Raw genomic sequence first — 27285 nt, 5'->3', positions numbered from 1 at the left:
CACTGACCAGCGATCCGCCGCTCCAGTGTATTTCCCCCAGGCTTCAGCTGCGGCTTTCCCTACTTTTGACAGTCCGTTTAACCATGTTGCAGGCGCGCCTTTGTCGAGCTCTGTCTCATCCAATGAGAATGGACGCCTCGAGCACACCCTAAAGATTCAACATTAACGCGTTGATTGCGCAGGTCGCATGGAATTATACTCTGGCTCTTGCCCTGCCGATCATTCAATACTTACCGCTACATCTCCTTACTTTTCCGCCCTCGCTTGCGCAAAGCTAGACCTCCATACGCTCTAGAGTTACCCCAAAGCTCAATATCGAGCTCTATCCAACCATAGATATCCAACGACTATTATTCCACTTCCAAGATGAAGTTTGGACATAATCTACCCCGGAATCAGGTCCCCGAATGGGCGGCGTCCTACATCAACTACAAGGGCCTCAAGAAGCTCATCAAGAACGCTGCTGAAGCTTCGAAGGATGGCTCAGCTCCCGATCTTGCTGGTATGTTCACTGTGTTCCTTGTTAAGCTTCATATCAAACACCCTCATGACTCTGCGGCATTCGCAAAGCTCTTTGCCATCTAGAATTGGTCACCAGCGAGCACATGTCAATTGTGACTATTGTATTGGAATTAGTTGAATACATGGCTAACATCTACCACCAGAGTTCTTCTTCTCGCTCGACCGCAACCTCGAAGACGTCGATAGTTTCTACAACCGCAAATACGCAGAAAACGCTCGACGATTACGACTTTTACATGGCCGTTACGGACGAGTCACACAGTTGCCTGAGGGTATCGATAAGGATGAAGCGCAAGATCTCATGGGTGCGCTGCTTGAACTGCGTGGCTCAATGCGAAAGCTTCAATGGTATGGAGAAGTGAACCGTCGAGGATTTATCAAAATCACCAAGAAGCTGGACAAGAAGATCGAGACCGTCTGCCTCCAAGAACGCTACCTAGCGTCCAAAGTCAACCCGAAGCCGTTCGCGCACAACTTGCCTTTAAACCAGGATATGAAGGCAGTCAACGAGTGGTTATCGGGTCTTAGCGACATCAAGACATTCGACGATACAGGCTCTACTCATTCCGCTGCCTCCTTAGGCAGAGTTCCAGGTCGCTCGCTACACCTTCCTTCGGGCATCCTGGACGCTGTGGACACGGCTATCCGCGGTGACAAAGTCGACGATCTCAATGAGCAACTCCGAGAAGTAACCACAAGCAACGGCATATCTAGTTCCTCCGTTCAGCAAGTGCTTCTGAACTTCTTGCAACGTGCTATTTCATGTCGGGCAAAGTCCTGTATCCAGAGACTACTAAAGGATATCATCTCACTAGAAGAAGAAGACGACATCAACAAGCGCAACTGCGTTCATCGACTTGTCATTAATATCGGTCGTTCGAAGACTGGCGATACGTTTGGTGCTGATGGAACCCTTCTTCAGAGCTCGAGCGAGACACGGAACTTCATAGTGCCTGCCACTGACCCCAATCGCCAACCTCGCCCTTGTACGACCACCGAAGAGGAGTCAACGCAACTACTCAGCGAAAACGACGAATCGGTACAGTTACTCATCTATCTACTTGACCAGCTCCGTGCTGAGCAGCGCGGCGCGCTCCAATCTCGTGACTCTTACGGCAGGTTTCCGCTCCATTATGCTGCGCAATATGGATTTGTAGTCATTTGCCAAGTAGTCATGAAGCACATGCAGGAATGGGGTCAGTTCGACGTAGGTGAGGGGATTGACTCTACTTACTGGCAGGATGCTGAGGGTAACGCTCCTCTACATCTTAGCGTGATGGGCGGACATCCCCTCACCACCAAAGCCCTCCTCGATGCAGAAAACTGGCGTGGCACTAAGGAAGAACGGTTTGCATCTCGAAAAGCCATCGCGAGATCAGGAGCAGCCTTGACTCTAGCGACTCGGTCGAACTTTGTAGAAATCGTCAAGCTCTTGGTTGAAGCCGGTGTGGACGTCAACTACCAGGATGAAGGCGGTGAGACCGCACTACATATGGCAGCACGCTACGGTTTTGACGAGTGCGCCAAAGTACTGTTGAGAGGCTCCAGCATGAACAAGGCGGAGGTCGATGTGGCCGAGAAGACATTTGCTTGGACGCCATTGTTCATTGCTTGTGTCGATGACCATCTCTCCATGGTCGAGATCTTAGCCGCTGCCGGAGCTGATTTGCAGAAATGTGATAACTCTGGCTGGACCGCAAAGGAGCATGCCGCCCTTCGCGGTCACATGGAAATAGCGGCAAGATTAGCAGAACTTACCCCCACCACAGAGTCACATCTAGTCGCCCCTACGGATACGCGGATCGCTCGAGCAGGCTCGCCTGTTCAATCGTCGCTTGATGAGCGAAGATCCAAGAACCTGAACCGAGACAACAACACTCCTGTTCAGAAGGCGCCTGAGCCTGTCAAAACCTTTGGTCATCGTTATCTGACGAAAGAGACGATGGTTTTGGTCAGCCTCGGTTCTATGGACATCAGGAAAGACACACCCGCTGTAAAACTGGATGACATCCCTCTTGCCGATGCGCATGCGACGCAACTGGACACCGCTTTATCTGTGGTTGTAAATGCATCTGGCGCTAATGGAGAACCCACGGTGATCGACTTGCCCATTCAGGAGAACATCGCGACTGAGCCTATCACCTTCATGACCAGCGATGTTTCCAAGGTCAAGCTGCTGTTCGATATCATACCAACCTACGCGGGCAATCAAGAGCGTGTTGTGGGACGAGCAGTGGCACTGCTGTCAACGATCAAGACCAGTATTGGATCTAAGCGTATATCACTCCAAGGAGACATGAAGGTCCCGATCGTGGCGGCCTCAACGTTGGACGTGATCGGCACGGTCAACTTCAACTTTTTGATCATCACTCCTTTCCACCATCCAGCTATGTCTGTTACGGAGCAACATACTTACTGGAAGAAAATGGCTGCAACGACCATGGTCATTGGCCATCGCGGTCTTGGAAAGAACACGGCTTCACGCACGTCACTCCAACTTGGCGAAAACACGATACAGTCATTCATTTCCGCTGCCAACTTGGGGGCGGAGTACGTAGAGTTTGACGTTCAATTGACAAAGGACCACGTGCCGGTCATCTATCACGACTTCCTGGTTAGCGAGACTGGTATCGACGCACCTGTACACACACTCACACTGGATCAATTTCTTCACATCGGCGAGGGTCAGAAGCCACGGTCTTCTCGCACTGGCTCACCAGAAACCGTGCCAGTCCCCAACGGTACGAATGGCACAGATGACCGTCCCAACACACGTCGACTACGATCATACTCAGTAGACAACTCGAAACAGCGCAACATTCACACGGATCGTCAGAACGAGCTGACCGAACGAATGAAGTACACCCGCGATTTCAAGAAGAAGGGCTTCAAGGGCAACAGCCGTGGCAATTCTATTCAATCATCCTTCACAACCCTAGAGCGCATGTTTGATGAGTTGCCAGAATCGGTTGGATTCAACGTCGAAATGAAATACCCGATGCTTCATGAATCTGAAGAAGAGGAGATGGACCAGTATGCTGTAGAGCTGAACTCGTTTGTCGACACCGTGCTGGAGAAAGTATACGACAAGATGGGCAAGCGAAACATCATTTTCTCATCTTTCAACCCCGACATCTGCCTGATGCTGTCATTCAAGCAACCCTCGATTCCTGTGCTGTTCCTTACAGACGCCGGAACCTCGCCCGTGGGAGATGTGCGAGCGGCCAGTCTACAAGAAGCTATTCGGTTCGCTAGCCGCTGGAACCTACTTGGCGTAGTCAGCGCTGCTACACCTCTGGTCATGTGTCCGAGGCTGGTCAAGGTGGTGAAGGAAAGCGGTTTAGTATGCGTTTCGTACGGCATGCTAAACAACGATCCAAAGAACGTTTTGGTAAGTCATCAATTCAACCCCCACCTACTTTCCGCAGCATCTACTGACTGTGTAATAGCTCCAACGAAACGAAGGTATCGATGCCGTCATCGTAGATAGCGTCCTCAAAGTTCGCCAAGGACTCCAAGCCCCGAACCAAGATTCTACCAACGGCGCTGTCAACGGCGCATCGCTTGTCGTGCCGTCTGAAACAGTGCCAACGATCAAAGAGGCGAGCGAAGGGCTGCAGAATGGCGTTGAAGGCAAGAAAGTAGCGCAAGAAGTGGCGTGAATCATGTAACGCAGTTTCAACAATGGGTGGCTAGCGTTGGATTTCTTAGACAAAGAGCGTTGTGTTGATCCGTAGGTAGTCCCTCAACGGGCTTGGATTTGGCCTGTTAATCGATTGTTTGGAAAGTGTAACCACGTTGTGCGCTGTTGCTGATGTGGGCATTTATGAAGTGATACTATAATTACGTGAGGTTATTTTGCGCTCATTCTGAGTTCTGTGACGATGCTATGCATGATATATTTTTCGGATCAAATGGCATCGGGTAACTCGCATACTCACTCGAATTATCCCACCAGTTTCCAACACGACTTTGCAAACGAGGTATAGCCCCACCTAGCCCTGTACTGAGGTAGGTTTTTGGTGAACACCACATCGTGGTGTTCCTCTATGTGTGTGTAGTGTAGTAGGCCTCTGGACTTGTAGTGCGCTTCAGGGTTGTAGTGACCGTAGAGGCAGGCGTGTGTGGCTTTTTCCTACCAGAAAAAAGGGTGAATTAGTGGTACTCTGGTGGATGGTGAGTGTCATATTGAGGAAGGTACGAACCGTTTCCCATTCCTCTTTACTGAGGCGAAACAAGCCCAGTTTCCGATCCTTATAGAGACTACAGACATCATGTTCATCCCAGACATCATATTCAGAACAGCCACAGCCCTCCTCACTCCTAGTGTCACTGTCACCGTCACTGTTGCAGTCACTTTCGCCGCAATCACCATCGGCGCAGCAAGTGCGCCCGGAGTAGTCATCAACGTCCAGCATACGCCACGTGACTTCAACGTTGTAGCCAGTATGTATCATATCATGTACAGGCTTCCGTATCGATTCCATTACATTCATGAACCCGCGCTCGTAGTCTCGTAGAGCCGTGACCATATCCTCCTGAGTTAGTCCATGAATGTCAGAATGGGGATGTTCGCCCAGCGTCAAGTCGACGTGAAGCTTCAATGACGAGGGTTCTCTTTTCCCCATGAAGAGAGCAAGTCCTGCTCCGAGCTTCTGGTACAGATCACTGAGTTTGCTCTTTTCTTTCACGACACTCTCTCTTACAGCGTCGTCCTCAAGGAGTCGGCCGTTCATTTTTGCCCTTCCTCGACTTATAGGACTGTCGAACATCTTATCGATTCTGATGCGCACATGCAGTGTCCGGATATACACGTACGGTTTGACGCCGAGGTTGAACACGTCTTTTGTCATTGTTTTTTCCATCTCCTTGAAGTTGGCGGAGAAGTGAACTATGGAGTAATAGTACTCTGCTGCCTCGCGTGCGACTTCATTGCCGACGTAGGATGGGCTGTATATACGTTCAAGGTGATCGACGTACGCGTTCTTGCGGTGCTGTAAGTTCTCAACGTGGAACAATATGGGCTCTTCGATTATCTGATTGTACACATAGTCTCTTAATTCCCGTGGGAGCTCGGCATGGAATGCTGTTGCTAGACGGTGGCAAGCTTGTCGCTCGCATTGGGTAGCGGATACATTCTTTTCTAGCTCATCTAAATCCGTCTTTACTTCCTCCAACTTCAGCCCCCAGGCTTCAAAGCTGTACTCATCTATTTCCATGTCGAAAGGATACTCGATTACCGGCTGAATTAATGCGACCCAAGTGTGTGTCCTTGTGAGAAGGTAAGGTGCATTTGTTCTACCGGCAGCCCAGGTGGTGGGGCACTAGAGTCCGTGCATCAATCAGCGGATGACGTCGGACCTTCCCACACGAGGCTTGGCCGTCTATAGACGCTGAATCTCAGTTAGCTTCAAGCTTCACAGAACTCTTTCGTGACCTTGGTCTTCAACTTGGTATGCTTCACCTTCCATTTAAAAGCGCTATACTAGATTTCTGGTACAGCTTACTGATTTTTATTTAGATATGGAGCTAAACCAAATCTATCAACCCTTGGACCCTGCCATTCGCCAGATCCGTCTGCTTCAATTATTGCCTGGTTCCTGGGACTCACCGTTACAAATGGATTTAAAAGTGACGTATCTCGCTGCTGAGCTATCATATCATACCCTCTCTTACGTATGGGGCAGGTCTACTGCCACACGACAAATCCAGCTTTGTAGGCAACCGTTCGAGGTCACCGTCAATCTTTTCAACGCACTCCGGCGTCTGAGAAGGGCTAAAGAAACCTTATTGCTGTGGGTTGATGCAATATGTATCAACCAAACAGACCTTGAAGAGCGAGGGAGCCAAGTTGCCATTATGGGTGAGATTTATTCCAAAGCACAAGGAGGCTATAGTTGGTTGGGCGACTCGATTTCTGGAGAGAAGAGCGGTCTAGCGTACTTGCCAGTAAATCTAGAGGATGGAAAAAGCTATGAGTGGCTAAGTCGGAACGCGGAGCAAATCGTCCAGAGCCCGTCATTCACGGATCTTGAGCACGAGACACTCGCTGCATTTGCCATGCTACATCTCTTGTCCATTGATGAGCACTGGGATAAGAAGGTCGTTTTCAGTATTGGCGACGATGGGAGAGTTCGTGTATCAGACAGATGCGCCATTGCATGGCAAGCAATGCTTCGTCTTATGCAGCTCTCATGGTTTCGCAGAATTTGGGTCGTCCAAGAATTTGTCCTGTCGGAGAATGCAACTCTCGTTTTAGGATCTGTGTCAGCGCCTACGGAACTGATCATCCGGGTTTGTGAAAGCTTTTTGAAGCATCTTCCTCCTGGAACTTGTTGTCATACGTCCGTTTCCTGGAAAATGACTGTTTCGTTGTGGGGCGAGCTTGTCAAGGTCAGACTTACCCTGTGGAGCTTCTACTCTTTACGGGTGCAGCATCTTCAACCATGTTCAAAAGAGCTGCCGGTTTTGTTTCGGGAGACTATGTGGTTGTTACGGCACAAAGAGGCAACGGATGCTAGGGATAAAGTGTATGGATTTCTTGGGCTGCTCCAGAATCACGATCAACCGCTATTAAGACCGGACTACTCGCTAAATGTAGCGGAGACGTTCGTTAACTATACCAAGTTCCTAATCGCATCTGAAAGCAATCTCATCGCACTGGTAGGGCCGAGATTACAGCACCCAGGACTTCCAACATGGGTACCAGATGTCTTACCAGACGCTGAGTCTAGGACTATTTTGTTCTTCAAAGACATCCTACGACGCATTGCCTTTTCCACCATATTCAATGCATCGAAAGGACACAAAGTTACGTTTACTGTACAGGGCACGAGGATTGAACTCTCGGGAGTCCGCGTCGACACCGTTCAAACTGTCGCAGAAAGCTACGTTGATGGTCAAGAACGCAAAACTGTCGAAGAATGGGAATCTGTCGTGTTGTCGACCCAATCTAGCGCGTCATATCGATTTGCAATGGACGTACCTGTCACTGAAGCCTTCTGGCGTACTATTATTCGAGATACGTTCACTCACTCGGAATCTGCCATCACTCGCCGTGCGATACTAGACGATCAACATTCATATAGCCTCTTCCGTTCGTGGCTGGTCACAAACTCTGACGCGCAGCCATCCCATGCAGTACCAGGAGATACAGATTTTGTGAACTTCCGCAAATCCTTTTACATTGCGACACAGGGCCAACACTTTTTTACGACAGATTTGGGCTACATGGGGCTTGGGTACGCACCAAGAGAAGGAGACGAAGTCTGGATTCTATTTGGAGGGACGGTGCCGTTTATTTTAAGACGAACTTCTAGATTGGGGGAGTATTCCTTGGTTGGGGATTGTTATGTACATGGCATCATGGATGGGGAAAGAATGACAGATTTAAAGGAAGGAGACGTGGCAACAGTTACGTTGTTATGACTCCGCCCCTTTACAGTGCCTCGAAAACTGGGCCACCAAAATCTTATGAACAGCGACCTACAATATCACTACAATACTCAAAAAGAAGATACGGTACCGCATGGTCGGCGCCAGCTCTTTGTCTTATCCTCTTAATTTCTGGGCCGCTCGACGTATAAATACCTGTTCGCTATGCCATCCTCCAGTACATCAATCACTTCACCTTCTTCTCCTCTTCCTAAATACGAGCACCCGGGTCTCGATGGAGACGGCGTTTCTTCTCAAAACATCCTGACATTGCCACCTATGTGCCTTCCTGCGCCCTCGAAAAAGGGAACATCACAAAGAATAGCCGGCGCTTCTCGTCCAAGAAATCCATGAGCGCATACAAGGGACAGCTGATGGAACTTATGTGGACGCCACTACGTGCTTCTACTATAAAACTTTGAACTGCGGTTGGAGTACTCCTCCTTCAGCTCCCCGTATCTTCTTATATTATTCTAAAATGCAAGACGGCAAAGCACATGGAGACTGTGCCAGCTTCTCCAAAAACACTTTACAATGCTGTCATGTCTCCTTTCCCGATCACCACACCAGACTTGCGATCCACCAAAATCATCTAGCGGATATTCGATAGAAACGCCACTGTTAGAGCCACTGCATATAGAGACTTTTCTGAACGGCAAAGCACCCTTCCTACATCTTTCTCCTCTTACGAGGTCTTTTCCAAAACTCAAGGCTACCACGCTATGGAGGCCACGCTCCTCTTTCTCAAAAAGACAAGCGGTCCAATCCATGTGTTCTGTCCGGCTCCTTCCCCAATCACAATAAACAGCCTTCAAAAAGATTACGCACCCGAACAGAAACAATAGCAAACAGGTGATTATGTGTGCAAGTCATTCCTGCGCCTACTACAAACCTATCCACCGGCAGACTTTGTTCCTTCTACATCTATCACCCTTCTTTTCTTTGTCTAAAAACAAGAAGAAGACAACCATATGGAGATTGCGCCTCCATCCAAAGTTTACAGAACATGCCAGGTGTGTCCTCCTCTGGCTTTTCCTGTTCTTCCCTTCAAACTTCAAACTAGCTTGCCGAGCTTGACATGGCGGGATCAACCAACATAATCCAAGATACACCAATATCATGAGCTGAAAAGACGACGTCTGTGACGCAATGTTCGTCTTCGCTGTCTTCTTGCCGCGGTATTGAGAGGACGAGGGAGTGGATAAGATTGAGAACTAGAAAGAGGCTGTGGGCGAGATATGAAATCAACACTGCCTTCCTGATGTCTCTCTTGCTCCCTTCACTTACACCGCGAAACGGGTGCTATTTCCAAAAAGCTCAACTCGCTGGACTCATGATGCGTCGAGCACCTTGAAAGTAAAAAGCGTGATAAAGCATGGTCGGATGCCGGTGCTGGAGTTCGTAAGCAGTAACGACAAATCTATTGCTGTAGGCACGAAAACCGAGTACGATGATGATGGTAATGATCAATATGACTTGATATAAAACGAAGCCGCGATGTTATACCATCGCTCTTCAGCGTGATCCGTAGAATTTAACTCATAGGATATCTCATACCACCATGGCACACTTATCAACAGTCTTTCCAACACCCAAAACGCCATATCGCTATGCATGACCAAATAACTACACCCAATCAACCCCATACCTTCCTCCCCATCAACATCTTCTAAAGCCGACCAACACCCGTTCTCGCCCCAAAATCTCCTCGATTAAACCTCTTCAGATCGCACCCCGCTCTCTTGAACCTCTTCATCTCCCACCTCTTCTTCTTGTCAAACTCGTCTTCCGCAAGTCTCTTTCTCACATCGGATTTACTTGTACCACCACTGCCAGTATTACCCACACCAGCATCATGCAAAACCATTGCATCCTCCCACGAATACGAAAACTCCTTGAAGAAGGGGTGAGTTTGATTGTTTAGCTGGATAGCCGAGAAAGGGTTTTGGTGGGAGAATTTGAGGAGGTTGGGGGTTTCTGTGTCTGTTTCCGCTCCTGCTCCTGTCTTTGTTCCTGTTCCTGTTTCTGTTGAGGTGAGGTGGAGGGTATGCGCATTCCGTTTCGAGGTGACGGTGATAAAAGGCTCGTTATCGTCGGGGATATCCTCCTTTCCATTCTCGTTGTCGCTCAACGTGGGTGATGTACGCGATGGGGTGTGGGTAGCGGCGAAGACGCGTTTTGGTGGTGTGTTGAGACCTCCCAATCCTTCGATACCAAGGACGTTGTTTTCCTGTCTCCTCATCCTTACAGCTCGTCTCCCCATCTTATCGCCCGGTCCGGGTATCCAGTCCTCCTCAGGGTCGCTGTCTTGGTCTTGCGTTGCGCCTCTCCGTCGTCTGTTCTCTTCATCTTCGGATGCCTGCCGTGTGAGCTTAGGCCCCGCCGGTGTGACCTTGACCCTCTCCCTCTCCTTGCCTTTGGAGTGAGGTTTCGCAATGTGTTGTATTTGTTCCGGCTCAGCAATCTTATCCTCTCCCCTCATCTGCGCCTCTCGAACCTCATCTGCCATGTCCCTCGGTACCGCGGCGTGGATGTCTGTCATGAGCTTGGCTCTTCTACAGTATCCATCCCAGTCTTCAACGGCCAATTTCCCCGCCGCTTCGTTGAGCGCACTTGCTGGATTCGGTTGTATGAGTAAACATGATATAGTGACGAGAACATCTCGAAGCTTCAGCGTGCTGCTCCAATCGCGCTTCAGCGTTTCGACGCACACAGCGCCGGTGGCTTCGTCGATATTTGGGTGCCATAGTCGGGTTCGGAACTGGGCTGTCGGGGGTGCAGTAGGGTATGTGGGTGGGATATCGAGGTGTAAGCGCCATACACCGCCGGAGTAGGGCGTACCGACGGGGCCGGCGAGGAGGATGTCGAGGGAGGTGAGATCAGCCGAGTCGTCTGCTCCCGGAGGAAATAGGTAATTTGGCGGGAGACCGGCGGTATGGAGGGAGCCGTGGTCGGCGGCGAGGCGGCGGAGGGATTTGGAGTTCTGGGTGTGCAGTGTTAGGCTGTGGAAACGTGATGTAACAATGCGACTATTACCATGATTGTGTGCGCGATCTAGCAGAAGTGCGAATGTATAGGTTGCATGGGAGAAGAAAAGAAATTCATTGCGCTGTTGTACAACAACTGACTGATATTGTCTTCCGAGTAGGGTTGTTGTCTACCAGCAGTTGCAACGCACCTGCCCTCGCATCGCGACGCCCCGCAATTCGCCAACATCTGAGCGCGTTCTAGCGCGTCATTCCTATTCTCAGTCTCACCCCTTCACTTCTTCGTCATTACTATCTAGTAGTACTCCAACAACTTCTAGGTAACAAATCACTCACAGCTTCTGCAACTCACAGATTTTACACAGGAAAGATGCTCTTGTTCAGGATTACCTCAAATACAACCAACACGCGCAACTGCATAATTTCATAGAATTTGACTGCTATAGCTAACGCTGCCGTGGTGTAGCCAGGTCCCTCTCAATGGAGAAGTCTACTTGTTTCTCGATCCCAGCCATGGGTCTCAACTCTGTCTCACTGCCCCAGTCGTTGCTTCCCTTCCTGCCTTGCTCACTACTCGGCAGCCTCAGACCGGTGTTATGGCTCCATCGATGCCCACTGAACACCCGACGTGCCTTGCTTTGGGCCCCCGATGCACTTGGCTCTGCAGAGCCATACACTGGCGGTGCAGACCGACTTGGCCGAGTTCGCCCCATTTTCCCATTAAGCAGGTATCTGAACGCGGGTAGCGTGGCGACTATGACAGAAACGGACGACTCGATGTGACTCCACATGCTGAGTAGCACAGGTCCATCAGCAAGCGTGGCCGGATCCGGATTCGAAGTGGCTTTTGTGACCTGCGCAAGTCGCGCGAATGCGAAAGCAATGATGACTGTACCAAGCGAGAAGATGACGGCAAGGCCGAACTTCTGTTGGGGCGAAACTTGTAGTTTGCGTAACAAGTTTAAAGGGAGGAGCATGATAAGAGCATCGGAAACGACATCTGCGCTCGTTGCAAACTTGATAGAAGCATCGGCTCGGATAATGTCATCTGGGTCGCTGCATCCAGCTACAAGAATTAGCAAAATGTGCAGAAACCATTGGAATGGGATACTGACTTGCGCTCCAGTACTTGGATAGTGGCCGACAGGTTAGGAAATTTGAAGCAACCGATGCAAGGTACAGGAGTAGCACCAACACAAAGCATGCCCACCAAGCACGCATGTATGCGGGCAGCCCTATGACTAGGCGCCTAAAGAAGAACAGGATCGAAAATTTGGCTAACATTACATATCAGCATGACATTCCTCGTACGCGTGTAAAACAGCCAAACTTACCAGCCCACAGAGTAGTCCAAAACAACAGCATTTGGCTGAACATGAACTTGAGTGAAGTACGCGTCCTCTCGACGAACTCGTCTGGCGGCAGCGGCATCGGTGTGAGTGGATCCACTATCAACTCTTTCATGTACTCTTGTGCGAGAAAGAACTGCGGTAACAAACATGTGATAACCGCGGAGAGGGCAGTCAAGGAGAGTAAACCAAAGAAGACGAAGTAATCGTCTGCGAAGATTCGGCGTTGAGACTTCCATCGTAGAAAGCCTCTTGATGCAGTTAGGATGAATGATGCCCCCCAAAGACTCCATATCAACGCCTGTCTACTGTTAGACTTGTTTTGCATGCTGTTGCCCGACTCACCATGAGTTCAGTATAATTGAGCGTCATCTTGGCCGTCACTCGTCATGTACAAAGTGGGATCAACGACACCGTGACCAGTACAATCTACTTAAAAGGACATCTATCTATACGAGCTCCCATGAGCCAGACCCTACGGCACAATAGCTGCCGCCGCGGCGCTACAGACTACATATTAGCACTCCAAGTCTTACCCCATGTGTTTGAAGTCGACTGCGAAACTCTCCGCAGAAGGCCTTGACGCGCTTCAGCCATCGGACTTCAACTGTTCAAACAGGAAACGGCCAAATTACGGGCTAATCCTTCCAACACACATCCATGTAAGCTGACACTTTAGCTGAAAAGATGGTACGCGTGCCGAATGTCATCTCAATGTCACTGGGTATAACTTAGTGGAGCAATCTCTCCGATGCTAGACATGGTCTCGGCCTCTCACGGAAAGCATGGTCATGGTTCCGCGGTGGCTGGCCCAATCCTTTGGGTCACACACGGCTCGGTTACGCTGTCCCTTCCTTCGCGCCGTTCCTTCGCGTTCAAGCTTTTCATCGATTCCGCTGGGATGAGGTACAGCTAACTCGTGTCCGCTGTCGATATACTGAACTTTTGAATGAATGCATGGCTGGCTGCACCAGGTGCAAGGAAAAAGCTGAACAGTGTCAAATAAGCTTTCGATGGTAGTCTACTACAATAAGCATAGCACTAACAGTTTATGTATTCAGGTCACCTAAGAGCCTACAATACTATCACATTTCTTAAGTTTCCTTGTTATATGCTGTTGTAGACTGCAGCATAGTAGATGACTCATTAACTTCTGTTATTTTCTTCCATGTATGCGGAGCTTCAGAGAGTGTACCATATGTAGTATTATATATAAACAGCTGAAAGATTCAGTGAGATGTCTATACTGATCGATCATGCATCGGCAACTTTCCAGCCACCAGGCATCAGGTTAGTATAGACTCGAAGAGGATCGTACTTGGTACGGATGGTCTTCAGCCTTCTCAGATTGGCAGCCGGATAGCTCTGGAAGATCGGCTGGCCCTTTCCTGCATCGTTCATATAGAGATACTGGGCGTTCCATGATTTGGCGCGAAGCAAGCCGTTGATGTTTTCCGTAATCTCATCAGCAGCAGCGCGCACCGTGGTGTCATCGCTTGCTGAAGACCAGGTGAAGTTCTCCACCATCCAGAAGAAAGGTGCCTTCGAGATGTCCACACCTTGAGGATTTCCTCCAGTCTTAGCGCTGTGCGAGAGGAACGCCTTAGTAACAGGCTGGAAAGTGATTGAAGCCTGAAGGTTGGCAACACTAGCCAGCTTGGCATTTACGCCTGAGATGAAGGTGTCGTGAATGAGCTGAACAGCATCACGATCAACGAGAGAAGACAGTGTTCGGAATTCCTGGCGTAGTCCTAGTGGCTGCAGAGCATCTGTAGCTGAGATATAGTCTGAAAGTGGTTGCAGTGCGTACGAATCGGCGACAGGGGTAAGCTTTGGAGCGGTGAAGTTCTCAAACACCTCTGGGTTGTCAGTGAGGGAGTGGTAGAACTTCGCAGCCGCATAAACTGTCAAGTTCGCTGCGGGGAACGTGAGGATTGTCGGTATGATGGCAGCTTTTGGGTCGATACCACCGTATTTCCCAAAGTTATAAACGCCGTCCAGGTAGCCAACTGCTTGAGACTGATCGAATTGTCCGATGCCGACGTGTACGTCGCTGCCCTCTACTGGTCGCAAGTCAAATCGTGTGACAATGCAGAAGGAGTTTCCACCACCCCTCAATGCCCAGAAGAGATCGGAATACTTGTTTGTTGCTGTCGCTTCAACAATAAGTCCGCTGGACAAAACGCACTATCATTGTCAACTCAGACCTAAGCTTGAGGGAGGAGGTGGCAACATACCTGATACTTCTGAACGTTGTCCGAAGCAAACCCATACTCCGAAGAGTAGAAGGAAATTCCTCCACCGAGTAACAGACCAGGAACGCCCACGTGGCCCACACGGCCTCCAACAGCTGCCAATCCAGATGGCTTGAGATAAGCATAGACATCTCTCCACCTATTGCCAGGGCCAACGGAGACGATAGACTTATCCGACGAAAGCGACAAGGTAGTCAGGTTGGATGAAGACATCAACACACCGGAGCTATCGATTCCGTTGTAGCCGGGTATTGGCATATGCCCTCCTCCCCGCATAGCGAATTTCGAGAGCGTAAGGGTCATCGTAGTGACCGCATACGAAACTTGCTGGGCATTCTGAGGAACGAAGACGCACGCAGGACTGCTGTAGACCGTGGCTGACCAATAAGCTGCGAATCGTTAGCGCAGGTCGGGCTTGGGTTTGGGTTCCAAAGACATACGTTCTTGAGTCTCATATGCGTAACCTGGAGTTCCAGGTAAGAAGGTACTGTCAGGGTATCGAGACTTCAACTTCGAGCAGGCGACTTTCTCTCCACCGAAGAGGCTCTTTGCTGCCCCCGTCGCGATTGACGGCGCAGCAAAGAGAAGAGCTGCAACACCTGCTAAGAGTACCATGTTGAGTCTGAGGAAGTAATACCAAGGGCTGAGCACGGAAAACAGACAAGCGAATGCTGGTGTTTATGAGGAACATCGGACAAATATAACCTTTCGCCTCCGCGGCTCAACTCAATCTGAAAGTATGTTGGTCTAACGCACCTGGATCTCTCAGGTACCGGAGCTCTTGCCAGTTCAGGAAGAAGGAAGGATTTCCTGCATATTCAACTTGCGAACTATGTGGTATAGGGCAAGTGAAAAAGTCGTGCCACTTGCACATACAAAGCAGGTATGGCATCTACTTCAGCGATCCAGACGTTAGGTTACATAAAGTGTGACTTCTATGAGGCTTCTGCAGCCCTGTGATGAGGACATGCGGAAAGTCATGGTTGAACAAGATAGCGGGTTGAGCAGCCAAGGGACGCAGGGATGAAGGAGCAGTTTGCCGTCCGAAGTACGCGTGGTGCAGCGCGGACTAGGCTAGGCCACTAGCGCGAGAACGCCCCCAATCCTTCGGGCAAGGGTCTCCTCCACTTCATCTCGCAGCCGTCCCGTCGGTGGCGACCCTGGGTTCGATCGACCACAATTCGGGGACGCAGTCATCTTGTGATCCTTCGGCGTTGTCACCTAAAATTGATCCAAGAAAGGAGTCACATGCTTTCGACCACATCAATCAGACTTCTGCACGCCTATTCTTGCACTATCGCCTTATCATAAAAGCCAGCTCTAGCAGCAAATGTAGCTAACATAGAGGCCGTAAAATAGGAGCAGGTCGTAGTAAAGAGGCTTTACAAGTTGATATGCATAACCCCAGTCTCATGAACCCCTCGAAAAGTGTACATTTGCAGAGCACTTTCGTCCTATCGGAATGCTACAGTACGAGAGTAGACATGGAGCAAGACTTGATCCGGAATGGTGCTGCTATCTCAGTCCTGGCGCGTGGTAGACACAGCTCGTAGAGCCGGACGCAGTCTCGCAAAAGCAATCCATACCAACAACGCCAACACAGTCTCAGCTAGGACAGCAAAACGGAAAACGCCAACGCCCAAGCCCTGAATAACAGCACCGATAGCAAACGGGGAAAGAGCAGCTCCAACCTGACCCAAAGATGCCACGAAAGAAACAGCCGCAACATGTAATTCCGCCGGCAGCAGCCGTGTAAGCATAACAACACCGGACGGAAACATCGGACCCATGATAAACCCCAGCATCGTCATCAAAGCTACAGACGCGGCCGGAGACGACAGCGCAGCGAAGAGTACATCTATACCGATAGCGACAACAAAGTACAGGCCAGTCGCGCGTCGTACTCCCATCCTATCTGTAGCGAAACCCAAGGTCAGTCTTCCAACAGCCATGCCGATCCAATATCCAGAGGAAGACAAGCCAGCGACGTAGGCGGTCGCGTGACGGCTACGCAGCATGAATGACACGATCCAGCCTGAAATTGCTGTTTCAATGCCAACGTAGGTGAGGAAGTATGCTGCGCAGAACCAGGTAGCGCGGTATTTGAACACGGCTTTGACGTCGATGTTAGGATCGTTGGTTTTTGATTGCTTGCTCTCGCGATAGACGGATGAAGTTTCGTTGCGAAATGCAGTGACCAGAACCAAGAAAGAGAGAGCACATGCTCCAGCCTATAAGCCATCAGTCCAGAAACTCGCAAAATCTGGTATTCAACAAACTTACCAAGATAGAGTACCAAGTCCACCACGGAAAATGCCTAGTAGTCAAGAGAGTAACAACAAACGGCCCCATCGCCCCACCCACAGAATAAGATCCATGTAGCAACCCCGAAACCGTATTCGCCTTTTCCATACTCCCAGCCCACGCACACCAACTCCCATCCAAAAGCCCCGTTCCCAACCCCTGGAACATGAACGCAACCAGAAGCACTCCAAATCGTGGATGACTTGCCGCAGTCGCGGTGGCCAAGATCTGTAGAAGCGGCCCCGCAATTGCGATCCCTCGTTGGCCAAAGCGGAAGTGGACAGTGTCACTACATTGGGCTGCAAGCACGTAGCCGATGGGTCCGGCGAGGAAGATGGAGGATACTTGGAGATCAGTGAGGGAGTAGTGGTGGGAGAGGAGGGGGAGGACGGCGCCAATAGAGGAGTTGAAAAGGCCGAGGGTGACGAATGAGTACATTGCTGCGGATATTTTGAAGATGAGAGGTGTATTCATTTTGTCGTCCACATTATGGGTGCTCTCCGCGTTGTGAATAGGTCCGGTGCTATCATGGAGAAGAGGGGAATCCTCGTTGTTGGAGGGTTGATGTGGCATGTTGTTGCGACGTTGCGCGTCTAGGACGCGACGAGGGAAGGAAGATGGAGTCGTTCACGTTAGCCCGATCACGAGTTCATCCTTAGTGGGCTGGCAGGAAACTTGAGAATGAGCGTTGATATTTAGAATCCAATGTATGGTTGATAGTCACTTCAGATGGAAGCTGTTGTCGCAAGATGTCGCTACAAACAGGTAAGCGCTGCCGAGACGGCTAGCCAATGACATCATCATCATCAAGTCGCGTACGCGAGACCTTCACTAACACACAAGAATCGTCCTGGTGGCTCCATATGATAGTACAGCCACAACGAACTGAGCAATGACATGAAAATTTATGAGGCATGGTTGGTTATGGTGGCATCGGGCGGAAGGGAGCTTTCCAGTGCGTAATCGCAACTATCGTGGTATCGAATTGGCATGGTATAATTCTTACCGAAGAAAATACCCGATTATATGGCAGCCGCTGGCCTTAATAGGTGGCATTTGGGCCTCGAGAGCGACTCAATCTTCATCGTCTGAAGATGCATAGCCCAGCCCGAGCGAAATCGTGTTCACGGGCTTGGATGGGGGCTGCCGTGCTGGTGACTTGGTTATATTTGCGGATGTTGTCGTAGGAACTTTTGCGCCGTTGCCACCGCTTGTGGCAGAAGGTGTGTTCGTCCTAACATCCGGTGCAGACTGCTTCTTCGCCTTTGCTTCGTCGATGGTGTTTTTCTCTTCAGTCACGGAGCTCGACTTCCTCAGTTTGACACCCTTCAACAGACCAGCTTCAGAACCCTTCTTCCTCTTCCGCCCGACTGCTGCCCACTGTCCGACATCCTCCTCTTTGGGCGCCTCTGTGCTCTCTTCTTCAAGACCTCGAGCTTTCCTTTCGGCTTCCTCTCGCTGTCTGCGGAATAGGTCCAATTGCTCAAAAGTCTCTTTTTTTACGTTCGCTTCCTCCAAGCGCTTCTTTTCAAGCACCGAGTCCAGGTAGTCAGCTTCCTCATCGTCGAGAGCGACATGCAATTTGTATCGCGCCTTTTCCTCGAATTCAGCTTGTTTTTTGTCTTTGTTTGCTTGTAGGACTTCGAAGAGACTCTTTCCGTCTTGCTGCTTTGCTAGATCGGCTTTTGCGCGTCTAGCATCTTCAATCTCTTGCTGGGCTTTCTTCCACTCATCGTCGCGCTCTACTTCCTCGCCAGCTTTACCGCCACTGACGAATCCTGAAGACATTGCGGTCCACACTTACACGGCTAGTGCAGGTTGCTGATGACGGTGCAGTGCAAGCGGGAATGTTCAACGGCAGAACGGCAAAAAAAAGTAGTAACTGTTCCGGCTTCCTCTTGCGCACTAGCGTCAGGTGGGTTGGTCTCCACCCCCCACCCGTTTAACCTCACCCGCGGGCAAATCGCGTCCTGATACGTGGAGGTTTTATGCCGGTGCTTAAAGTAGCTCGGTACAGTTACTGATGTAATGGGTGAAGGATGGCCCTGACGTAGGAGGGGTACACAACGCGTCGGCGCTGCCCCTCGTTCAGTCCACCCTTCAAAAGTTTGCCATTCCTGCCATCTTTCAAATCTCCTCCATTCCAAACTTGACCTTACATTCTATAATTCGTACTCTAGCAACAATGGCACCCAAGAACTGGACCAAGGAGCACTTCACGCTCAACACTGGCGCAAAGATCCCAGCTGTCGGTCTCGGCACATGGCAGTCAAAGCCTGGTGAGGTTCGCGAAGCCGTCAAGGCTGCCCTTCAAGGAGGATACCGTCACATTGACACCGCGCTTGCCTACGGTAACGAGAAGGAGGTTGGCGAGGGTATCAAGGACTCTGGTGTACCCCGTGAGCAGATCTGGGTTACCACCAAGCTCGACAACCCATGGCACAAGCGCGTCGAGGAGGGCATCACCAGCTCTCTGAACAGCCTTGGTCTCGACTACGTTGACCTTTACCTCATGGTACGTTTGCTCAATGTCAGGGTACAGCCTCTAAAAGGACTAAACACTTACAAAACCACAGCATTGGCCTTCTTCGACCGACCCCGACGACCTCAAGAAGCACTACCCCGACTGGGACTTCAAGGACACCTGGGCTGAGATGCAGAAGTTGCCCGAGTCTGGCCGCGTGAAGAACATTGGTGTTTCCAACTTCGCTATCAAGAACCTCGAGAAGCTGTTCGCCGACTCTCGTACCAAGATCACACCCGCCGTCAACCAGATTGAGCTCCACCCCAACAACCCCTCGTAAGTCAAGTCTTTGCAGTTTACCTGTGTGCATGCAAACTAACAGTGAGGTTAGGCCTAAGCTCCTCGACTACTGCAAGGAGAAGGGCATCCACGCCACCGCCTACTCCTGCCTCGGCTCAACCGACTCTCCTCTCTACAAGAACGAGAAGCTCAAGAAGCTCGCCGACAACAAGGGCAAGTCCGTCCAGCAGGTCCTGCTCATGTGGGGTCTCCAGCGTGGCTCCAGTGTCATCCCCAAGTCCGTCACAGCATCCCGCATCATGGGCAACTTCCAGCTCGACGACTGGGAGCTGACCGACGAGGAGATGAAGGAGATCAACTCGCTGCCTGAGCGCTTCAAGGTCTGCGGTGACTCCTGGCTGCCAGTCAAGGTCTTCTTTGGCGATGACGAGTAGGTCTTTTGAGTTGACCGATGTCTTTACGTACTATGATACCACGAACATAGAAAGTTATGAACATAGAAAGATATGAGCATAGAAAGAAATGAACATATTGATATGAAAACACATGTTACATGGACGTCCAGTGCGTGAAGGGTCTTCGGTGTTGCGGAGTAAAGTCGGGCATGAGCGTGGGAGCCTGCTGTGTGGCGATTTAGCATCGTCATGTGAGAACGCGTTTGACGCTAGTGCGACGCGCCTGATCTAGATGCCCGCTCGCCACTCATCCTTTCCTCTCGCACACTACACTCTCAACTACAGTACAATCACCTTTTTACACCTTTCCACCGTCTCAACCCCGTCAAGATGAGTGCCGAAGAAGAGCAATTCGAGGATAGCACCATGGGTGGCCCTGGTGCGCCCACTCCGGTGTCTGCGCTTGAGGTAGGCTAAATTGGACTTTGAACGCGTAACGGGCACTGACAAGATGCCAGGGAGTCAATGGACTGACTGCACGCGACATTAAATTGATTGTCGAAGGCGGTTTCAATACCGTAGAGTCGATTGCCTATACGTATGTCGGCCACTGTAAATGAGTTGGCCCCGCCACTAACACCAGGCAGGCCACGACGAGCGCTTGAGCAAATAAAAGGCATATCCGAACAAAAGGCTTCAAAGCTACTTGCAGAAGGTACGTATCGATGAAGCCGCTATGTTGCATGTTACTAACTTCATCAGCGTCTAAACTCGTCCCTATGGGGTTCACTACAGCCACCGAGATGCACTCCCGCCGCAGCGAATTGATCTCAATCACGACCGGCTCGAAACAATTGGACACGCTGTTGGCAGGTGGCATCGAGACTGGCTCTATTACTGAGATCTTTGGCGAGTTCCGAACGGGAAAGAGTCAGATTTGCCATACCCTTGCCGTTACCTGCCAACTACCATTCGACATGGGAGGTGGTGAGGGCAAATGCTTATACATCGACACCGAGGGTACCTTCCGACCAGTGCGATGTCTGGCTGTCGCAAATCGATTCGGACTTTCGGGTGAAGAGGTTCTAGATAATGTTGCTTATGCACGCGCATACAACTCTGATCACCAGCTGGAGCTTCTCAACCAAGCCGCACAGATGATGACGGAGACACGATTCTCGTTGCTCGTGGTCGATTCCGCCACCGCACTATATCGAACAGATTTCGCAGGACGTGGAGAGCTTTCTGCTAGGCAAACACATCTGGCCAAATTTATGCGCACGCTACAACGACTTGCGGATGAATTTGGTATCGCGGTTGTAATCACGAACCAAGTCGTCGCACAAGTGGATGGTGGACCAAGTGCCATGTTCAACCCCGACCCGAAGAAGCCTATCGGAGGAAACATCATCGCACACGCAAGTACGACTCGACTTAGCCTGAGAAAGGGCAGGGGAGAAACGCGTGTTTGCAAGATCTACGACAGCCCATGTCTGCCAGAGAGCGATTGTTTGTTCGCCATCAACGAAGATGGCATTGGTGATCCCAAGGAGAAGGACCTTGAGGAGAGGAATAACAGGTGATGTGGCAGATGGAGGGTGTTCGGCTGCGATTCGCATTGCCAGTGCAAGGCGTTCAGGAGCCGTGACGATCTAGATGTGTTTGGCTTTACACGATTTACGCTTATGCAATCCATATATGATATCCTAATACAGTGCTTGATCCTAAGAGCATCATCATTAACAGCTTTATCTTGTGTGCTCTGTGGTTCGTGAAGCACACTACTTATGCAGACTAGCTTGAGGGCGACAAGGACGATCTGCAGTGAAGGACAAAGCCGCGTCCGTGCGCTGGACAGCTTCGCGCATCCATCGCGACAACTGTTTTTGTGAGCTCCACCTCCGCGCCGACCGCCGCAACTCCAACCAAACGCGCGCCACAACCTCTCAACTTCGGCGACGACGACCGCAACCCTTTCGCATGCGATCACCATGGTTCAAAATGGAGGCACATGTCTCTACAAAGAGGCGCGATTGAACATTGAACCCGCCTTTCCTGGCTCGACCATCGTATTTTCCATTCCAACGTACGCTCCATTCGGCACACGAGGCACCGTGAAGCGCAGCCTGATTACAGAGCATTATGCGGAAAAGGACGAGGAGGCGTTCACGAGACGCCATTTGGCCGCAGATGGGTCGATGTACTTCCGGCAACACCATGCATACCCACGAAGCTTCCTCTGGCGGGTGCTGGACAACCGAAAGATGTTGGAGATACAGTCGACTGACCTGGATCACGACTTTACCGACAGGTTTGAAGCAAACTTGACACTCCTCTTCCAGTTCCCCGCCCCGATTCGACCCTTTTGCGTGGCTTTCGCTGAGCCCACCGACCGAGATGCATTGACCGTCTTTGCAATCACTACGTCCAACGAGCTCTACACAGTTACATTGCACCGCGACTTCTTCGCCAACCCCGCAGCCTCAGAGCAGGACCCTGAAACCTGGTGCAAGAGGTTTGAGCCCGCGCTCTTTAGCGGGCGCATACCCTACCGATTAGTCGCCCAAAGCGCAGACGAGCTACTGGTAACACTCGACGATGGAGCCGTTTGTCGCTTGATTTGGGACAAGGTCAACAACACATGGGATGGATCACGGTACCAACAAAGCAATTGGTCATTCGGTGGTCTTCTATCATGGAAAGCGCAGCCCACAGTCCGGTTCGAGAACGCGGATCTTGCCATATCAGCCGCCGCTGCGGTCGCCATATCACCGGACAAGCAACACATCCTCTCAGTATGTCTGGACCACTCGATAAGGGCGTGGAATATCGCGTCAGGCAAGCCAGGCGCCCACATCGACCTTTTGGGTACCGGTGATCTCGCTCTGGAGAAGTCTCAAGCTTCGTATTCCATTGGACCGTCACAATCAATGCTCATGGCTGTTGTCGACGTCCACGGTGGGATAGGAGGCGCGGAATATCACGTCGTTACATACTCTCCGAAGCAACATCAATTCAAGTTTTGGGGTGTGAGAGATGCGGACGACCAGGAGCATGGATTCTACGACGCTGCACAGGACTCAGAACTTATTCCGCCGATTGATGAACTCATGAACACGACGGTATGGACCCTAGAGGAATTCCACATCGTTCCAGGACCCGGGTGGAGGGGCTCGGAGATCTGGATACGCGCCAGGTCAGGACCGAGTAGTAAAGTCTACTCCCTCAAATTCGACCTTACCGATTTCGCCGACCAACGAACGCAGACTTGGAAGAGCGATTGGGTGTCTGTCGACTCAGGCCCGTTGACCGTCGAGGCACTGAAGGTCAATCCTGCGAACCCTAGCGAGCGAGAGTTGGAACCTGATCAGGATGTCTCCGATCAGTGGATCGACTTCCTATTCTACCCCGGACGGTTCACGATTGCAACACTGGAGACGTCGCTGCTCATCTACAAGAGAGGTTCAGAGCGGGTACGGTTAAGCCGATCGTCGAATCGAGGTAGCTTGAAGGAGCGTCTGAGCGCCACTATCGTCACCCTCGCTGTCGAACACAGTCCGCAAACAGAAGATCTCGGCAAAGCCATAACAGCAGAATGGCAGGCATACTGGAGCTTGGTGAAAGATTTACACAAGCGGAGAGGGGAATCGCTGTCACTCGTTTACGACCGGGCTACTGACAGGCCCTGGCTAGTGTTGAGCGACCACATTTCTGCGATAAGAAACTGCAGTGAGTCGGAAGTAACCACACTGAATGCGGCTGCCATCTCAAGTTCGCGTATGCTGAGCAAACCTCTACGTCAAACCCTCGATACCTCAGAATCTCGCGACGTGGCACGTCTACTGAATGCCGCAGCTTCCTTCCGCCAACGGCTACCATCCTTCGTCCAACAGCAAATTCAACGTCACATGGAGATGGACCTACTCCAAAGCCGGAACATGACAATTTTAGATCGCATGGAATGGATCGAGGCCAACAGCGAGCTTTCACAACATGTGACTGACGAGGACGTCACGGTTCTTGTTGAAGAGCTCGGTATGGAAGTGAAGGATCTCGGCACCGAAACGTTCCTCCGAGCCATTAGGAAGTTGGACTATGAACACGACGGCAGGCCTCAGTCGAGAAAGCAAATCGCAAGGTACGGACTGAGTGCGCTATCTTCCGTGTCCAAGGAGACCCTTGAGAATGACCACAACGCTTTGTTGGATCTGCTTGTCCTATTGCTGTTCATGTTTGTCGAGCTAGAGGGAGAGACGCATAATGAGTGGGATGCGTCTGAAGTCTTTGCAGAACTCTTGCTTCGATACAAGGACTGCATGGTGGTGTCTTGGTTAGCTCGCACAGTGTGGGCTCATCAAAGTATGACGGGCGAAGCATCAGAACATTTGAACCGCATGTTAAGCGAGACGTTCAAGACTGGCAAGAAGCTTCCATTTACACAAACAGTACTTGAGGGTGTTTACGGTTTCCGTGCCTTTGAGGTATTGCTGCCAAAAGACATGAAGGCAGGTCTACTCACCCACTGGAGTCGCGGTTGGCTATCGTTCATTTTTAAGGAACATGACTTTGAAAACGTCGTAGAGGACATAATGGGATATCTCTTAGCACAGCAAGAGTACAACCTCGCTATGGACTTTTCCAAATTCCTGCCAGAAGGTCATTGGGCCTCCTATCTCAAAGGGCGCATGTACCTTGCACTGGGCGACAATGCGCTGGCATCTGTGTGCTTCCAGAAGCCTGCATACACCATGGGTAAGTCCACCATATGCAAGCTTGCCTACAGAGTACTAAACTTTATAGCTCTTGGTCCAATGTTCGACGTTGCGGAAGAAGACACGGCAGGCCTTGTATCAGAAGTCGAGCGGAACTCGTTCTCTGAAGGCCTAGCACACTACTACAGTCACGTCATCGGTTTATTCGAAAAAGCCAGGGCATACTCCTATGTTGCCGACTTTGCCAAACTCGGCCTACGATCTCTGATGGGCCAGGAAGGTGAGGAACTGAAAACCGACCTCCTCCAACGACTCTTCACCGCTTCGATACAAACATCCAGATTCCACGATGCGTACTCCGCGTTGATCAGGCATAGCGATGCAGCCTTGTAAGTCAAAGAAATGTCTTCATAACAACTTTACATACTGACTGTTCCGCAGGAAACTTTCCGATCTCCAGACCCTCATCGCAACCATGGTCACCCAATCGCAAACTACTGCCCTCCTTAAATTCCCCTTCGTCGGTTTAACAGACTCGGTCGACAACATCCTCACCTGTCTCTGCCAAAAGACTCTCAACCTTGCGTCCGGACCCCCGTACCATCAAATTCTCTACTCCTTCCGCATCTCTCGCAACAACTTCCGCGGCGCAGCATCGATCCTTCACGAACGCTTACAGCGCCTTAAATCCACCTCGTCCAAGATCCACGATCCCGCAGATGAATCTCTAACGCAGTGCTACCTCATGATCATCAACACGCTATCAGCGGTCAGCAAAGAAGACGCCTACATCCTGGCTGAGCAGCGTATAGAAGGCGGTGGAATTGGCGGACCACCACAGTGGGGTATCGGCCAGGGGAAGAAATTGCTTAAGAGGCAGATCATCACACTAGATACACTGAGGAAGGAGTATCAGACGGAGCTTGACCGGATTGCGGCAATTGAGAGTGGACAGTTTCCTTTTGTGGATCCTGCGGATGATATGGATATTTTGTAGAGTTGCCCGTCACAGAGTGCCCGGGCGGCTTCCTCTCCCCCGACTAACCCCAAAACGGATACATTGGTCTTATAGCGCGGCGTTTCATGGGACGGCATTGCAGGGATGAGGATGGTAACACCATGTGGAATAGCATCTGGATGGTTCGTAACTGGATTGGTGGAGTAGCTATAATCATTCGAATTCTAGATCTGTCTACAAGTAATGGTTGCAGTAAATATTGGTTGTGATATCTCTACTCAACGATTCTTATCCTCATCCCGCCCCGGCCAAACAATCTCCCTCTTCCAAACGGCCCTAACACAACCCACAACCGTCACCAACCAAATGACCACTAGTAAGACAGTCATCACACTACCCACCCACAGTATCCCCTCACTCTTTAACTCCTTCCCCAACATACTTGTGCTAAGCGTAAATCCCACATTCGGAAAGATGAACGCCCACCACGTCAGACTGAACGACATCCTCCCCACCACACTCACATTTCCCAAAAACGCAATAGCAAAAAGCCAAAACGCGAACACATACAAGAAAACCCCTGTGAACAGCGCTAGCACACGTAATATCTCCGGCGCAGCAGGATGTCTCGCAAAGTAACTCCCCTCCGTCCCCTCCGAAATAGCATTCGCCAACCCCATCAACGCAACAATCGTATACGCACAACTCCCCACCGGTATAAACAACCCCGGTCGTAACTGTGCGGGAGGAAACCCGTTATCCAGCACATTCCTCACGTACGCTACTACAGCGACAAAACTAATACACCACCCAAACCCCTGATACGCAACCCCAGACACCACAATCGGCATGACGCGACGACCAGGCTGGCTACCCACAATCAAGCTCGCCACCGTCCCCGTCAACATTGCCGAATACCCCGCTAGAAAGATACTATTCAAATACGGCACGGGTCTCGTTTTACTACACGCGATGAGAACCCAGTACTGGAACACGGCGTTTGCAAGCGAACACGCAGCATACATCCAATATAAGACGTAAACGGCGTTTACGAGCCAGGGGTAACCCGCTGGACCGTGGGTAATGCCGTAGCTTTGGATGCCGGCTAGGATTACGCTTAGGCTGAGCCAGAAGGAACCCAGGAAGAGGGATTCTTGCGCGTGGACGAAGGAGGAGAGGAAGTGCGTGGGATGGTAGAATAGCCGGAGGGCCGTGCAGGTGCATAATACGAGGAAGAGTAGGATGTTTAGGAAGAAGACGGTGAGGCCGATGTGGTAGAGGCCTGTGGTTGAGAGGGTTAGTATTGGTTCTCACGGCGGAGAACGGCGGAGTTATAGGGATGTGGGGGGGAGGAGAAAGGAGAAGAGTTACCGGGGAATTGATGAGGCGTTTCGGCGACGGCGACGGCGAGCCCGCCGGTACTCATTGTTGAGAGGAACCAGGCGAATGTGAAATGTTTCAAGCGTTGGCGTGTACCGATTTTGTGATCTGGTTGTTTGTGCTCTTGCTGTAGTGTTATTGGTTCAGACGACATTGTTGTGTCGTTGCTGGGTGATAAGGTGGTCATATTGAAGCAGCTTCGTTCTTCTTGCGAGAGCTCTTGTG

General features: G+C 50.8%; 10 protein-coding genes across 10 annotated transcripts; 4 read left to right on the top strand and 6 right to left on the bottom strand.

The window, feature by feature from the left end:
• Positions 1–366: 366 nt before the first annotated feature.
• On the top strand, positions 367–4184 carry ALTATR162_LOCUS4473 (uncharacterized protein; the record flags this gene model as incomplete). The annotated part of the gene is made up of 3 exons (XM_043312084.1): positions 367–502; positions 666–3913; positions 3972–4184. 3 exons carry the CDS (start codon positions 367–369, stop codon positions 4182–4184), a joined length of 3597 nt encoding a protein of 1198 aa, XP_043168019.1.
• A 429-nt stretch (positions 4185–4613) lies between these two features.
• On the bottom strand, positions 4614–5741 carry ALTATR162_LOCUS4472 (uncharacterized protein; the record flags this gene model as incomplete). Its single annotated transcript, XM_043312083.1, has 1 exon — positions 4614–5741. The coding sequence occupies one exon, from the start codon at positions 5739–5741 to the stop codon at positions 4614–4616; it is 1128 nt and encodes a 375-aa protein (XP_043168018.1).
• A 3884-nt stretch (positions 5742–9625) lies between these two features.
• On the bottom strand, positions 9626–10995 carry ALTATR162_LOCUS4471 (uncharacterized protein; the record flags this gene model as incomplete). Its single annotated transcript, XM_043312082.1, has 2 exons — positions 9626–10939; positions 10993–10995. The coding sequence occupies 2 exons, from the start codon at positions 10993–10995 to the stop codon at positions 9626–9628; spliced, it is 1317 nt and encodes a 438-aa protein (XP_043168017.1).
• A 394-nt stretch (positions 10996–11389) lies between these two features.
• Positions 11390–12664, bottom strand: ALTATR162_LOCUS4470 (uncharacterized protein; the record flags this gene model as incomplete). The annotated part of the gene is made up of 4 exons (XM_043312081.1): positions 11390–12009; positions 12059–12220; positions 12278–12593; positions 12638–12664. 4 exons carry the CDS (start codon positions 12662–12664, stop codon positions 11390–11392), a joined length of 1125 nt encoding a protein of 374 aa, XP_043168016.1.
• Positions 12665–13546: 882 nt separating this feature from the next.
• On the bottom strand, positions 13547–15162 carry ALTATR162_LOCUS4469 (uncharacterized protein; the record flags this gene model as incomplete). The annotated part of the gene is made up of 3 exons (XM_043312080.1): positions 13547–14479; positions 14530–14936; positions 14988–15162. The coding sequence occupies 3 exons, from the start codon at positions 15160–15162 to the stop codon at positions 13547–13549; spliced, it is 1515 nt and encodes a 504-aa protein (XP_043168015.1).
• Positions 15163–16067: 905 nt separating this feature from the next.
• On the bottom strand, positions 16068–17424 carry ALTATR162_LOCUS4468 (uncharacterized protein; the record flags this gene model as incomplete). The annotated part of the gene is made up of 2 exons (XM_043312079.1): positions 16068–16778; positions 16831–17424. 2 exons carry the CDS (start codon positions 17422–17424, stop codon positions 16068–16070), a joined length of 1305 nt encoding a protein of 434 aa, XP_043168014.1.
• Positions 17425–17925: 501 nt separating this feature from the next.
• ALTATR162_LOCUS4467 (uncharacterized protein) lies at positions 17926–18639 on the bottom strand (the record flags this gene model as incomplete). Its single annotated transcript, XM_043312078.1, has 1 exon — positions 17926–18639. The coding sequence occupies one exon, from the start codon at positions 18637–18639 to the stop codon at positions 17926–17928; it is 714 nt and encodes a 237-aa protein (XP_043168013.1).
• Positions 18640–19036: 397 nt separating this feature from the next.
• Positions 19037–20049, top strand: ALTATR162_LOCUS4466 (uncharacterized protein; the record flags this gene model as incomplete). The annotated part of the gene is made up of 3 exons (XM_043312077.1): positions 19037–19366; positions 19428–19651; positions 19707–20049. The coding sequence occupies 3 exons, from the start codon at positions 19037–19039 to the stop codon at positions 20047–20049; spliced, it is 897 nt and encodes a 298-aa protein (XP_043168012.1).
• A 351-nt stretch (positions 20050–20400) lies between these two features.
• On the top strand, positions 20401–21593 carry ALTATR162_LOCUS4465 (uncharacterized protein; the record flags this gene model as incomplete). Its single annotated transcript, XM_043312076.1, has 4 exons — positions 20401–20478; positions 20529–20608; positions 20658–20725; positions 20773–21593. 4 exons carry the CDS (start codon positions 20401–20403, stop codon positions 21591–21593), a joined length of 1047 nt encoding a protein of 348 aa, XP_043168011.1.
• A 408-nt stretch (positions 21594–22001) lies between these two features.
• On the top strand, positions 22002–25719 carry ALTATR162_LOCUS4464 (uncharacterized protein; the record flags this gene model as incomplete). The annotated part of the gene is made up of 3 exons (XM_043312075.1): positions 22002–24762; positions 24811–25111; positions 25164–25719. The coding sequence occupies 3 exons, from the start codon at positions 22002–22004 to the stop codon at positions 25717–25719; spliced, it is 3618 nt and encodes a 1205-aa protein (XP_043168010.1).
• Between the last annotated feature and the right edge of the window lie 1566 nt (positions 25720–27285).

This window comes from Alternaria atra, assembly GCF_907166805.1.
Source record: "Alternaria atra isolate CS162 genome assembly, contig: 23, whole genome shotgun sequence".
Lineage (NCBI taxonomy): Eukaryota > Fungi > Ascomycota > Dothideomycetes > Pleosporales > Pleosporaceae > Alternaria > Alternaria atra.
Note: the sequence above shows the minus strand (reverse complement) of the source record. Positions and strands in the feature narration are given on the sequence as shown.